General features: G+C 36.8%; 2 protein-coding genes across 2 annotated transcripts; one reads left to right on the top strand and one right to left on the bottom strand.

Moving 5' to 3' along the window:
- On the bottom strand, positions 1-14,653 carry LOC119082047. The gene is made up of 3 exons (XM_037191374.1): positions 14,508-14,653; positions 12,521-12,522; positions 1-1,185 (listed from the first exon to the last, which is right to left on the bottom strand). Exon 3 carries the CDS (start codon positions 1,163-1,165, stop codon positions 116-118), a length of 1,050 nt encoding a protein of 349 aa, XP_037047269.1. The 5' UTR covers positions 1,166-1,185; positions 12,521-12,522; positions 14,508-14,653; the 3' UTR covers positions 1-115.
- On the top strand, positions 12,080-13,646 carry LOC119082045. The gene is made up of 5 exons (XM_037191371.1): positions 12,080-12,249; positions 12,589-12,811; positions 12,881-13,190; positions 13,251-13,369; positions 13,431-13,646. Exons 1-5 carry the CDS (start codon positions 12,156-12,158, stop codon positions 13,576-13,578), a joined length of 894 nt encoding a protein of 297 aa, XP_037047266.1. The 5' UTR covers positions 12,080-12,155; the 3' UTR covers positions 13,579-13,646.
- Positions 14,654-14,769: the final 116 nt, after the last annotated feature.

Genomic DNA, 14,769 nt, shown 5'->3' with positions numbered 1-14,769 from the left:
TCAATTGTTTAATTTTGATTTAGAGAAACAATCCAGAAATTACTATTTGAAGAATAAGACTCTGCGGCTTCTGCGGCTGCGGTTTCTCGACGATCTTCATTATCCTTGACGATCTTCACAGCTCATACTTTGCTTCGAACACTATCTTCATCGGTTTGGGAATAACATTGCCAGTATCATCATCATTGTAATTGTCGTCGTCGACGACGACGTCATCATCACTCTCATCGTTGTTGACCTCGCCTAAGGAAACGTCATCATTCTCATCGTTGTTGTCCTCGACGAAGACGACGTCATCATCATCAGAATCGTCGCCATCCTCAATTCGCTGATAGTAGTGTAGAATGAAGCCGTCCGCTATATCTACAATTGCATTTTTCGTATAGTCGTGTCCGTATCGAAAGAAAACCATTTTGTAGAATTCTTCTTCGTTAACTTCTCCGTCTTCGTTCATTATCGATTCGAATTTTCTCTTCAGAACCAGGTCATTGATAGGCTCCTTATTCAGCTTCAACATTTTGGCACTGATGCGATCTTCCAAATTGTTACTAAGATACATGGTAGGAATGGAATCGGGTCCGTATTTACGTTTTAAATATTGTCCTTTGCTTGACTGCTCCATTTCATTGAAACATTGTTCTATAATCTCGGCACGATCGAAATCATAGTTGTAGTATTCCTGCATCAGATAAGTAAACTTCGTCCATTCCTCTTTAGCCAACTTCAACCTAAGTATCGAAAACCTTCTTCTGACTTGAACGAGAGTGTACCGTGGATGTAGATAGAAAAACCAACGTTTTACGTAATGGTCTTCACTTCGGTTCGGATAACGTTTCAATATAGCATTCACCAACTCAGGAGTAATATGTTTCGATATAAACACCGGGTAGTTCCGTCTGTCTGTTTCAACTGCATTTTTTATATTAGCAACCCTCGCTGGATCTCTCTCGTATTCTTTGTACAACTTCATCACTTGACCTACATCGCCCCTTGCAACTAGCGCTGCAGTATACCATCTTCTTCTCGCTGCTCTGGTCAGGTTGACTTCATAATTGTAATATTCCAAATATTTTGCTACACTTCTGTCAACCAAATTGAGATTGGACATTGCCACAAATATCTCTATGTCTCCCGAATCTTCAATGTGTGTTAGTGGGAGCGTCATGGCAATAAGATAAAAATAATCTTTCGTTTTACTTTAAAATTTAGAAATTTATCCAGACCGTTCCAATGACAAAAAGTTTCTGAGTTTTCAATTTTACTTTTCGTTCATCGCCTACTCCGAAAACTGCTTTTGCGATGTAACAAAATCTCGAAGATTATTCCGAAAAGTATGTTTCGCTGGCATTATCATATAAAATGAAAAGGGTAACTCCTTCCACATTCTTAGCTTCCATTCCGACTACTCCAAACTCGGCCCACATTGATAGCTATTCGATCGGCTGACTTTAGACGAGCCAATTGGAGATCGTACAAGGAGTACCTGAATGAGAAAATTGACTTTGTTGATATATCGTTTATGAATCTAGTATGTCAAGTGTTGAGTTGACGTTTTTACTAAAATAAGAATTTTCATTTGAACGGAAACATCGCTCGTTTTCCGCGTGCAGATTAAATCTTTAATTATCTTGTTAATCAGTTGGCTAATTTAGTTTGTTAATCCTTTGTTGCAATTACTATTCGTGTCCGAGGAACGCTTAGGTGCAGAATCTATCGATTCAGGGTAAAATTTGTTTAATTGTGAAAGCTCTGATTTTGTTATTAAGTCTTACGGAAATTTTTAATCCAGGCGGACGTTGAATGGTCGGCTCGGATAGTTAATTGGCCTGAAAGGGTTTGGTGAAGACCAGGGATACTAAATGTAAGATTTTTCGGCTGATTTTATTGCTTCATCTGCGACATTTTCCAATGATGGTATCCAACGCCATTCCATATCGTTAGACAATTCCAAAATTTCCGCCACTCGGAAAATGACAAATTGACTGTATTTTCGAGTGTCCGAGTGTAACCAGGACAAAACCGTTCGAGAGTCACACCAAATGACGGTTTTGTCGATAGTGAGACCGTTATGACTTTGTATGATGTTCACTGCTAAACGCGTACCCAAAACAGCACCTTGCAATTCCAATCTTGGAACAGACATTGGCTTGATTGGAGCCACTCTGGATTTTGCTCCAACGATACAAGTGTCGACACCACTTTCGTCTTCCACACGAAAATATGCTACAGCTGCATAAGCTTCCATGCCAGCGTCCACAAACAGATGAAGTTGAATTGATTTCGCAGGTTGTGGTGACATCCGATTCGAATAGAGACGTGGAACGTGAGTTTCTTCAACCACATCGTTGTATTTTCAACAGACTTGAATGCTGACTTTAATGCAACGAACGTCACCACTGATTCCAATGGATGCCGCTGTAGAAAAACTCTCCAATATCATTCTCGAAGCTAAGGGACATGCATAAAGCACAAGAACTTCGATATTTCTGTCAACACAAAAACATGTATTCAACGGAGAAATCAGCTCAAACGAAAATAGCAAAGCCGCAGCGATACAGCACATAAATCCACCATCAAAGGTACCTATGCTGAACTTTGGAAATAAGCTGATTGACCGAGCCGTTGACTCTGATAGAAATTCCCACTGGGGGCAAACACTGTCGAGGCTGGAAGCTGGTGATAAGATATTTTGGCGTATTGCTAAAGCCATACGCGGAAAACACTTTCAAAAGGTGGGAAAGTTGCTTGATAATGGAAAAGTTGTTCTCGCTGATGAAGACAAGGTTAGCTGTATAGCCAATCAGTCAAAAACACTCAAAAGAGTAAAAGTGACGCAAGTCCCTGTGCATACTTCCAAAACAACTGATATCGCTGGAGGTGACGCATTCTCCGCTTGTACGCAAAAACTGTAACAGCAAAAATTTGACCAAAGAAATTCTAGAAACAAAATTTTACCAAAAAAAATTTTGCATCACAAGTGGCAGATGTTGAGGAAAGTACTTTTAAGAATTTTTTTAAAATAGGCAAGAATACGTCCTAATACGTCCGAATCATCTGCCACTTTGTGACGCAAAATTTTTTTGGTAAAATTTTGTTTCTACAGTGAACGACATCTCAAATGTCTCACTGAAAAAAAATTTCTGAGAATTATATTGTGTCATTGCAAATTCACAATGACATTCTCTGAAAAAAATGACAGTGAGACATTTGAGATGCCGTTCACTGTAGAATTTCTTTGGTCAAATTTTTCCTGTTACAGTTTTTGCGTACAAGCGCAGAATGCGTCACATCCAGCGATATCATAGTTTCTACGTATACATTATAAGTTAAAAATTCTTCTGAAGAAGCTGAAACCGTTCAAGGCTCCTGGACTAGATGGTGTTCGCAACGTTCTTTTAAAGAAACTTCCCATCAGAGCCGTTCTACTGATTACGAAGATATTTAACGCCTGCATTCATATTGTTTCGTGGAACAAAATGGCAGCGTTTAGCGCATAATCGAAAGACTCTGGTGAAATTATTATGGTTTTCTCAACCTTTCATTTGCTTTTTTGAGAAAAACTTTGCACACAACTTGATGATAACGATGGTTCCTAAATTTTCGTATGAAAGATGATTCCCCTGGCACTTCCCAACTTCAATGTGATTTTGTGTTGGATTTGAGCTGTTGTGGACATGATATGCTTGGAAAGCTAGTGACCCTTACCCCTAAACTTACAAAAAAAAATATCCGCCAAAAAAACCCTAAAGGGTGAAAGTGTGACGCAAGTCCTTGTTTCTAGTTACAAAATAACTGATATCGCTGAGGGTGACGTATTCTGAGCCTCAACGCAAAAATTGTTTTATCAAATTTAAGAAAGAACATTTTAGAAAAAAATTGCGTCACAAGTGGCAGATATTGAGGAAATTATTGTTAGGAACAGGGCTGGGTTTATTCTTCTGGCGCCCCTGGGCTATTTCGTTTCCAGCGCTAAATATAGATATATCGTTAAAATTTCCAACGCCAGTTTTCGCCAGTATTTTCCAGCACCAGTAATTTTGTAAGTAGAAACAAGGACTTGCGTCACATTTTCACCCTTTAGGGTTTTTTGGCGGATTAGTCAATTCGCAATTTCATTCATTCGGTTAGGATAATTTTAATCCTATTTCAATACTGAAAAGCCAGCCAGAAAAGCTAAATAACGTCGACAACCAACTTTAAGATGAAATACAGCTCTACGTTTTAAAGTATCCAACAGAATACAAACGGAGAGTTCATAAATTTTATCTTAAGAGGCATCGGCACTTTTTCCTACCACAAAACCCGAAAAAACGACCCGAAAACTGTCGATGTATCTCTTAGGAAGTCATATAAAATGATTCGAATATGCTTCAGAAAGGTAATATGGACTTTCGCCGTTGGAATTGCGGTCTTACATTTTCCAGAAATTAATAAAATTTTGATAAAATAATGAAATTAAAGTATCTCTGTTTTGAGCTAAAATTTTCACAAAACTGCTCACTTTCCTGACAACACCAAAAATATCACAACACAAGAGCGTATTATATGAAAAGCTGCCACTGATTCGGTTAGAATTGCGGTCACAAATTTTTAAAATAAATCTTTAAATTTCACAAATGTTAAAAAACAAACTGCAATAGGTTTAAGCATTATCAAAATATAATAAAATGGCGTCAAGCGAAATCGAATCATTTCCGAAAAATGATTTCAAAAATGATGTCATTTCGATTAAAATGCTACTTTCAGTAAAGGGGACATATGGGCAGCCAAATTTTTGATCTAAATAATAAAATAAATTTTTGATAATTTAAACGATTTCAGCCTTTATTATACGCTGATTACCAATGCATACATTGTAGAAGTTGATTTCAGTAAATAAGTAACAGAAAATCTACATATTTTAGTCAAAATTTTGTGTGTTCAAATTTAAATTATTACGCTTTTCCGAATTTCCTAGTTGTTTTGAGTTGTGATCGTTGGATGGAGCAAGTATCAATTGTTAAGAAGAATCATGTTGGAGTGTGTCTGAGGAGGAACAATTATGCCTCTTAATGAAGCTGTTTTGACGACAAATTTCATTTAATTAACTGTTTGAACTCATTTAAGTGCATTGTAAAATGAAAATTGGGTGGGTGTACGTTCAGACGCACAGTTGCATTAAAGATATCATGCCCGCACGTTAGTTAGCGGGCGTGACGCAAGTCCACTACCAAAAATGTTTTACACAAATTTTTTTGAGGACGGCGGAGCGTATTTACAGCAACTTTTTGACTTCTCTTCCTTAACTCTAACGACCCCCAAACTAGAATATCTGGAATCTAGGAATCCATACGAGTTCAACGAGCTATCACACGTTACTGCAGCTCCAAAATTGGCCGAGATATTGAACTTAGAAATATTGATGTTTGTATGAAAATAAGCAAAATTTCGTTTTGTCAGATAACTGAAATCGCCTACGTTAGTTAGTTACTTAGTTCCAGGATCCAGGAACTCCTAAACGTTTCTATAGATTTTCCTGAAATTTTGGTTATAGGCTAATAATGGCCCAAAAATAAGAATGGAATTTTCAAAAGTTGGAAAAAACCCATATCTTGGGAGCTATTGCTCCCGGAAGTTTCCATACAAATAACCAAATTGTAACGATGAGTTGTCTGTTTGTTTGTCTGTCTGTCCGCTTTTTATTGATGAAAATTTGGAAAAAATTTTGATTGCAGATTCGGTAGAAAACCTTTTAAAATGTGGAGAAAACACTTTTCCGGAAAAAGTTTTTTCGGTACATTCGTTGGTTTCGCTGTTTCAGCGGTAAAAAATGTGTTTTACCTAACGTGGGTACAAGAACACAACTTACAGTCACGTGTGACACCTCAAACGAAAGGTATTGACCATACGGATCGACGAGTGTCGCCTCATTTTCAAAAATATTTTGCGCTTCCCAGTGTACTGCTCAAAAAGTGTTGGTTACTCACCGAACGGCAACGCGTTTACAATTGAGTTACAAACATTTTTTTTTTATCGATGGAGAACCTAATTACAAGACACTTTGTCTCGTATCATATGCCAAAAAAAGTTAAAACTTTTTTTATAAATCATTTTGAAAGTCACTAAAAACACGAAAATTCGAATAGAAATACAGTATGTCATCAAAAAATTTTGTATTTCGATTCGAATTTTCGTGTTTTTAGTGACTTTCAAAATGATTTATAAAAAAAGTTTTAACTTTTTTTTGCATATGATACGAGATATAATATTATAATTAGGCTCTCCATCGATAAAAAAAAAAAATTGTTTGTAACTCAATTGTGTAGCGGTTGTTTTAAATGCTACAGAGGCGTGCGATACATCAAATAAAAGGTATGGACAGTACAAATCAAAGAAAAACGAGCCATCAGAACAGTCGGAGCGTCTGCTGCGACTGAGCCCCGTACAAACCCGTATATCTATTGCGTACGTGACCCTAGTGCGTCTGTCACCCTACTTTGACCGTAGACCTATTGCACCCGTAAACGTAGTTGAAGTCAAATTATTATGAAATGTGTACATCTTAGAAATTGCGCATAGCGCAATTACGAAGCCCCGTACGACGTTCCTTTCAAATAAAACAAAAATTTCAAATAGCCCTAAAATTTAAATTTATTTAGTATAAATACACATAGGGCCTAGTATCGGCCTCAGTCCGAGGATCCAATTTTTTTTTTTTTTCTCAACTACATTCTATTCGGCCTTTGATTACCTTCCAAATGAAACAAAAAATACGAAAAACGGATGAAATTTGCTCGAGTTATATTCAAAATACACATAGGGCCCTAGCAGCGGCCTTAGTCCGAGTACCCAAATTTAATTTTTTTTCAACAACATTCTATTCGGCCTTTGATTACCTTCCAAATGAAACACAAATTACGAAAAACGGATGAAATTTGCTCGAGTTATATGTAAAATACACATAGGGCCCTAGTAACGGCCTTAGTCCAAGGACCCAAATTTAATTTTTTTTTCAACAACATTCTATTCGGCCTTTGATTACCTTCCAAATGACACGAAAATTACGAAAAACGAATGAAATTTACTCGAGTTCAATGTAAAATACACTTAGGGCGCTAGTAGTGGCCTTAGTCCAAGGACCCAAATTTAATTTTTTTTCAACAACTTTCTATTCGGCGTTCGATTACCTTCCAAATGAAACAAAAATTACGAAAAACGGATTAAATTTACTTGAGTTCTATGTAAAATACACATAGGGCCCTAGTAGCTTTTCACTTCTAAGGCCCTAACTCACGGTCCACTCACCCGATTTTAAAAAACTTTTTTTTCCTGGATTGGTATTGACAATACATATCATTTGCCGTGTCATTTACATTTCCATCGTTTATTTTGCCATAAATATCACCAAAAGACCTTAAATCACTTAGGTGGCCCTAACTCACGAAGGGCCGACCCGAATATGCCCATCTTCGAACTTAGCCTCACTATTTTGACTATCTTTCAGGGAAAAAAAATTGTTGAAATCGGATTTGATTTACTCAAGATATCGACGTGACGGACAGACGGACAGACGGCCCAAATTTTTATTGCGGATTCGTCATCTATGAACATAGGCAAACACTTTGCCCTTACCGTCTGCTTCGAATTCCATCAATTACACACGGCATCGTAATCCTATAAGCCCCTTCGTACTTCGAACGGGGCTAAAAAGTTTATGCAAATCGAGTAGCTCGGTCGTGAGCTACAACGCTCCAAGTGGACCATTTTGGAGCTACTCCAACGTACAGCGATCGGTGATGATTTCGAGTTTATCTCGGTTGGTTTGAAAGATGGACACTTGGTTTCTTCGGCAAAGTTGTTTGGTATAGAAAGAGTTGTTGTGTGGAAGTGACCACAGTGTACGCTTTTATGTAATAGTAACACCCTCGATTTTTGTAACTTTTTCGGGAGTTCGATTTCTGGTCACTGGCACTGCGTTATATCGCACTGTGTCCGGGAATACAGTGAAATAAATACCTTCAAAACGACATTAAATGGATGCATGGAAAGGTGATGATTATGGTTTGGAATTGCGAAAAGTGTATTACTTCCGAGTAATCATTTTCATTTACATTGCCTAATCACGTAAAGTATTGTACTTACGAGGTTCCAAGTTGTTATTTGACAAGTGGGGAATACAGCCCTCCCTTCGGGTCGGGCTGTAACACCCCTGTTATCAAATACACAACTTGGAACCTCGTAAGTACAATGCTTTACGTGATTAGGCAATGTAAATGAAAATGAAACATGCCGTAACACGTAAAAGACGTTACCTTAAAAACAAGTTGTATGCATTCGCATTTAGCTGGAGGTTAAGTTGCGACATTGCGACACAACGTCCGATGCTATGAGCTTTGATAACAATCAGCACATTTTTTTTTTGTTTGTTTACGCGGATATAGTCATTGAATTTGCAGTCATCTGCTGTTTAGAATTTCGTTAATTTGTGATTGAAAATCGACAAAACGTTATCACAAGACGAATATAGAAGGGGTAAATGAAAAATAAAAGATATGCATTTTAAAATTATTCAACTGATATTAAGAGGTTCCGAGCTTTCAGTTTAGACACATACCGACCGAATACTGTATTTCATTCAAATAACACGCTTACTGCATCATCCATACCAATGAAATGGAAAATGGAATATCGAAATCGGATATATTTATTAAACTATGAATGAAATGACGAATAACAGAAGAATTTCCGTTTTGATCAAGGTATATAACCATACTGCAGGTAACGCAAACCCTCAGGGAATAGCAAGAAATACGGACCCCAAGTTTAACTTTGTTGGAACTGCATTGTTTAGTATTGAGATTTGCTCAGTTCAATGCTTTGCCGGCTCAGATTTATGTTCCTAAAAAGTCCATTTTTCATCAATTTTTGGTGTCTAAACTGAACGCTCGGAAACTCTTAACAGGATTTTTCATTCAAATTGAATTTCTTTCAATATATGAACTATCAACAAAAAAAAATATTGATTAGGTCAGCATTTGAGTAGTATAAATATGCTTCCGAATAGCACTACTGATTTCAGTTGAAAATAATTAACAGAAATGAAGTTTAAAATAGTAATTTTGTGCTTTACAATGGCCGTACTCTGTGCTTCTACCGTACACAGTGCATATTTCGGCTGTCATGGAGGCTCCTGCTGGATGTACTGCAAAAAAGTATACCAAGGACGTGGTTCATATTTCATTGAAACTGATTTTCGTGGACGACGTGGTTCGGCTTGGTGTTACACAAGAACTTGGAGAGAGCCAGCAAATCAGCGAAAATCATGTTCTAGCAATAGCGACTGTGATTGGAGAGAGCACACATGCAGTGGCAATTGCGCGGTTTGGTAATCTACAACTAATCAACTAACCAGATTTCTAAGCGTTCAACTAAATTTAATTTTAATTATTTTGCTAAGTGAAGTTTTGAAATTAAAAAATGTTTCACTTTGAATAAAGACACAATGCATTTACACTTGGTTATGTCTAATACTTCCGGTCTAACTACAACTGATGTGCTTCAGGGGGAGATAATGGAGACTTTAATTGCTGAAGGCAAGGGCTATAATACCTCGTGGCAAAATAACAATCTCCAAGCAATTACGTAAGGTATTTTTCTGTATACGTGAGAGTGTATTGGTGAGCTGTGATATGAATCGGTCGGTAGGGAAAGTAAACGGTCGAGAAGGAAAGTCTCGGTTGTGTGTTTTCGTTTGGGCTGCGCCCGCGCGTGCACGCACATCTTGTGTGTATTGGGGTATGTTGAAATATACTATTACTTGCGAAGACCTGTGAAAATGAAATACAAGCTGAATTTTCACATCGTGGTGAGTTATATATATTGTTCTTATGGCAGTGAAATTTTAACATGAATTTGCTTCAGCTGATCCACACAAACAATCGTAATACATTATATCCGTCGTTCAAAATTTGAATTTTGATGAGACAAAATCAAAAATTTTGAGTCACGTACAAACTGTGCTTTACGTGATTAGGCGTAATATACCATTATTGCGCATGTGTGTAGCAGCTTCACCCGCATAAACAAGAATAGTTTGGATTGTAGCCTGAAACCCTGAAAAACAGCTGAAGCAAAATCAAGGTAAAATTTTGCGGCCTCTGACTGCACTGCCTTTGTTAATCCTTCTTTAAGCACTGCCACCTCTTATATTGTCTGTTCATGTCTTACGTACGCGTGCTATTGGCACTGGGGTGCGAATAGTATATATGAAGACTATTGGCACTTGAATGCGAATAGTTTACCAGAAGGCTCTTGGCACTTGAGTGCGAAGGCTATTGTAACTTGGGTGCGAATAGTCTATACGAAGCACTGAAGTATAATTAGTTTATATGACAGTTTGTAAAAGGGATCAACAGTCTGCAATGTCACAGTTTGTAAAAGGGATTACCTCACCAGTGTCTAATGTCAACGTTTGTAAAAGGGATCAACAGGCTTCAATGTTACAGTTTGTAAAAGTGATGACAGTTTTTAAAAGTGATCAACAGTTTGTAATATGACAGTTTGTAAAAGGGATCAACAGTCCAGGGCCTATTATGTAGAATTAAATTAGCAAAAATTCGCACAAAATTCTTCACAAATTTGCAAAATTTTTCAAAAAATAACTTCTACACACCTTCAAAGTCAAATTAATAGCTTTATTCACTTTAAATTGTACTATAACAGACAAAAGAACGCAAAGACTTGCAAAATGTGCTGAAAATGAAGCGTAAATTTGTGCAAATTTTAGTGAATTTCTGTGAATTTTTGCAAATTTTGCGAATTAATTCTACATAATAGGCCCTGCAACAGTCTGTAATGTCAAAGTTTGTAAAAGGGATCAACAGTCTGCAATGTCACAGTTTGTAAAAGAAATCAACAGTCTGTAATACGACAGTTTGTAAAAGGGATCAACAGTCTGTAATGTCAAAGTTTGTAAAAGGGATCAACAGTCTGCAATGTCACAGTTTGTAAAAGAGATCAACAGTCTGAAATGTCACAGTTTGTAAAAGGGATCAACAGTATGTAATATGACAGTTTGTAAAAGGGATATAACAGTTTGTAAAAGGGATCAACAGTCTGCAATGTTACAGTTTGTAAAAGGGATCTACAGTCTGTATGTGGATGTAGTTTATGTTAATAACCTTCATCGAAGTGCCAATAGCCTTCGTATAGACTATTCGCACCCAAGTGCCAATAGCCACTTCGATAATAGATTCGGTAATCATGCGCGTGATTGGCAAACATAAATAAGAAGTTACTCAATTTTGATTTAAAATTTTTAAATAATAAAAATTCACCGAACAATGAGCGAATCTATGCGTCACCAGTCTGGTTTATGTACATGTTTATTTCATGAAATTTGCAATGTTAATGCAACTGATAACAGAAAAACGTGTTGACTGCGGGGCTACCCCGAGCTCAGCCAAACAATTGTATTGGGTTTCCCAGTAATTTTAATTAAGAGTGAAACGTTAAAAAACGAATTATAACCGTAGATAGAAGGTGCAGATCCGAACTGTATGATTTAATGCCTTACGGGAATATTAACAAACACGGTAAAACATAGGGTGATGTATGCACATTATAGTCCGATAAATTTTTCACAGATATGGGGTGCCCGGGATTGATATTATGCAAAAATGTATTCGGCTAAAGCACTTCAAGCATGAGTACTAAATAGAGTACTGAAACGGGACACTGTATCAAACAAATTTTGCCACTGTTAAAATATTTAGAAAATTTGTTCATACAAAACAGTCTCTATTTGACAGCTGTCACTCGAAACACTTTTGCTTGAAGTGCGTTGATTCGGCTCGAGTTTAGATGCAATTTCACTTACATTTACTGAATTTTCCCACTCACATTTTGTAAAGATGTTTATAACATTTCTACAAGACAATAAAGTTGCATGATGAGGCACTGGGTTCATTCAAAATCGTCAACAACAAAGATTATTATTAGATAATGTCGCCAAACCCCTTCCGATGCGGAACTGTAATGATAAATACTTGGTTTTCTGATTGTTATGATTTCTCGGTAATCAATTCGATAGAGCGGAGATAGTGTGTATATAAAAGGTAAGAAATGACTAGCCCAATGTCAGAAGCTAAAGTGTGCTCCAAACGTTTAAGAGCGATATGGCAGCTACAGAAATTGTTGTGTTCCTAGTACTGGCAATAGTATTTCAGTACCACCTTGTAACAGCTCAAATATGTACGGATTTTGTTGAATGTAAGTGCCTAGCATAATCCAGAATTGTGAAATTGCGGAGTCAGACTAGCCTCTTGAAGTAATTGTAAAAAGTAGTTGTAAAAAAAAGAGTCTGGCAACACTGCAGTCAAGGCTAGATTGTAGGCTAAATATGTTTTTTTGTTACTACTTTTCACAACTACTTCAGCTTTTCAGCCAAAATCCTGAAGAAGCTGTAAAATAAGTTGCATAAAGCATAAAGACGAGTATTGTTTCGACTGCAGTGTTGTCAGACTCCGTTTTCTTTTACAACTACTTCAGGGGGTAGTGTAACACCTGACTGTAGAACATTGATATACATCTGAAATTACAACGTACCAGCTACAACATGCGGAGGAAATATTGTGGCAGACTCTGGTATCATTCGATATAATCACACCGGATACGGCAACAATACCGGGTGTATGTGGTTGATCCGCAGCAACATCAACTCAAAAATTGAGGTTCGACTGCTTGAGGATTCATTCTCGTCTTCTAGCCAATACATTCATATTTACGGTTTGTCTTTGGATGGTGAAATTAGTGGAAATGCTGATTCTGATATGTGAGTGTCGAATTCGTTTGGAGGACCATCAGGACATCATTACAATAATTTCGGGAATTTTTTCCTTAGTCGTCATGGAGGGTTTAAAGCGAGACATTTCAATGGTCCGCTAATTTTAGTTACCTTTACGACTCTCGACTATTGGGGTCCTGTCAATCCCACGCCAAGGTTTACCTTGTTGTTCAGAGGATGCGGTCCAGATATCAGTAATCCGCCAACGTTTACCCATCATTATAGGGAAAAAATTCCTGGTGAAACGGAAATAATTACATATCCAGAGGATGGAGGAATCTATCCGAACAATCAACTTATAACTTATCTCGGTTTGCGACAGGATAGAGCTGTGGTGAAGAACTCCGAAGGTGAATGGAAGGTGAAGGTAATGCAATCAAATGTCTTTTAGGATGAATCAGAGCTGGTAAACCTATTGACTTTGCAGGTAACGTATCAAGACATTCAATCATCGGCTTATTGCATGTTCGGAGATTCCTTGAGATTTTATTCCGCTGGATTCAACTTTCTGTGCGCAGTCGACGAACAAGACGAGTTCATTTGGAGGTAGGTGATGAATTTTGTTCGTTTCCTGGATGTCACCATTAATTTAATGGTCGATTCGTAGATTCTGTGAGCAAAACAGCACCAAAACACATGTTCTCCCAAAACGGTCACCAAAATATGGCAACACTTATCCTGATAATATTGCCATTCTTGCAGTCTTTCAGTCGAACGGATATCAAGGTGGAAAAGGATTCGTTTTCGAGTGGTAGTTTGTTTGGTATTTGTTGATAAGGATTTGAATAAAAATATGGGACTAAGACCCACCTTCCCAACTATATTTATTTAGTCTTTCACTTCTGTTGTGGATTGGAAATATTCGATTGTTTCTATTGTTTCACGTGACGGTCACCATCAATTTTTCGGATTCCACGTTTTCTTATTGCAAATTGTTCTGTTCTTCTAATTTTATGATAAAACTGCTGTTTACCGGTAGCTGTAGTATGGGGCAATAATCGCATATTAAGTGCCTATTCAAGTTCATGGCCTATTTTTGCGTGGTATATTTACCGAATTTACCGAAATGTACCTAATTTATGTTTAGATAAATTCAGTGGGAGTTGAGGGAAAATAGGAAAAGTGGAAAAATAAGTAGTTTTACTTACTCTTTCGCCAATAGCTTCTGTTGTATGTACAAACCTGATTTTGTTAAATTATTTTGTTTCGTCTACTCAATTTAATATCTATTATTTTTGAGTGAAAGCTTCCAGAGATTGGCTTAAGAAACTGATGAAAAACAGGAAAAATACGCGGAAGATATCACTTTAAAGGCTCCATTTTCTAGACGACAAATTCTAAGAGATTTACGTTGTTTGTTGCATCTGGAAGTCTCCAGAAGAAAAGGCACAAACAAAGTTTTTTTTTCTCAACTTTTTCATTATAATATTTTGTCTTTACATATATAGGTAACTTAACAACGACAAAAAAAATATTTCATTAAAATACGAAAAAAATTGCACAATTATTGAATTTTAGTTATATTTTGTTCATCTTGTTTTTAATTCATAGACGCATAGCAACATCAAATATTTTGTTGGTGGTAAATTTTCATTTTTTTAATATTAATAGAATCAACGTTTTTTTGTCTGTTTTTGTTTGCATTTTTTGCATTTTATTTTGGCATTTTCTCCAATTGGTAAACTTTTTATTTTTTGTTATTACAACTCTTCTACACCTTCTACCACAATTATATGTTGAGAGGAAAATCCCATAAAAATATTTACGTGGAACGAAAATGCTCCCAAAATGTGTAATTATGCGCTTGACAAACAGGTGTGTTAAGAGGGTATTACGGCATCAGTTCTCTTTCCTCTATTATATGGCAACTCTACCAATAGAATATGATTTATTATTTCACTGAGAGATGTAGCTGCAACAAAGCCAATGTCAACAGAAAAATAATT

Source organism: Bradysia coprophila, unplaced genomic scaffold (genome assembly GCF_014529535.1).
Source record: "Bradysia coprophila strain Holo2 unplaced genomic scaffold, BU_Bcop_v1 contig_373, whole genome shotgun sequence".
In the NCBI taxonomy this organism is placed as follows: domain Eukaryota; kingdom Metazoa; phylum Arthropoda; class Insecta; order Diptera; family Sciaridae; genus Bradysia; species Bradysia coprophila.
This window is presented reverse-complemented; position numbering and strand designations above follow the sequence as displayed.

Excerpts from the sequence above, each read along its gene's own strand:
- LOC119082045 (XM_037191371.1), top strand. The coding sequence starts at position 12,156 with ATGGCAGCTACAGAAATTGTTGTGTTCCTAGTACTGGCAATAGTATTT. Across the intron at positions 12,812-12,880 it reads GGAAATGCTGATTCTGATAT|TCGTCATGGAGGGTTTAAAG; the intron begins GTGAGTGTCGAA and ends TTTTTTCCTTAG. Across the intron at positions 13,370-13,430 it reads CAAGACGAGTTCATTTGGAG|ATTCTGTGAGCAAAACAGCA; the intron begins GTAGGTGATGAA and ends GTCGATTCGTAG.
- LOC119082047 (XM_037191374.1), bottom strand. The coding sequence starts at position 1,165 with ATGACGCTCCCACTAACACACATTGAAGATTCGGGAGACATAGAGATA.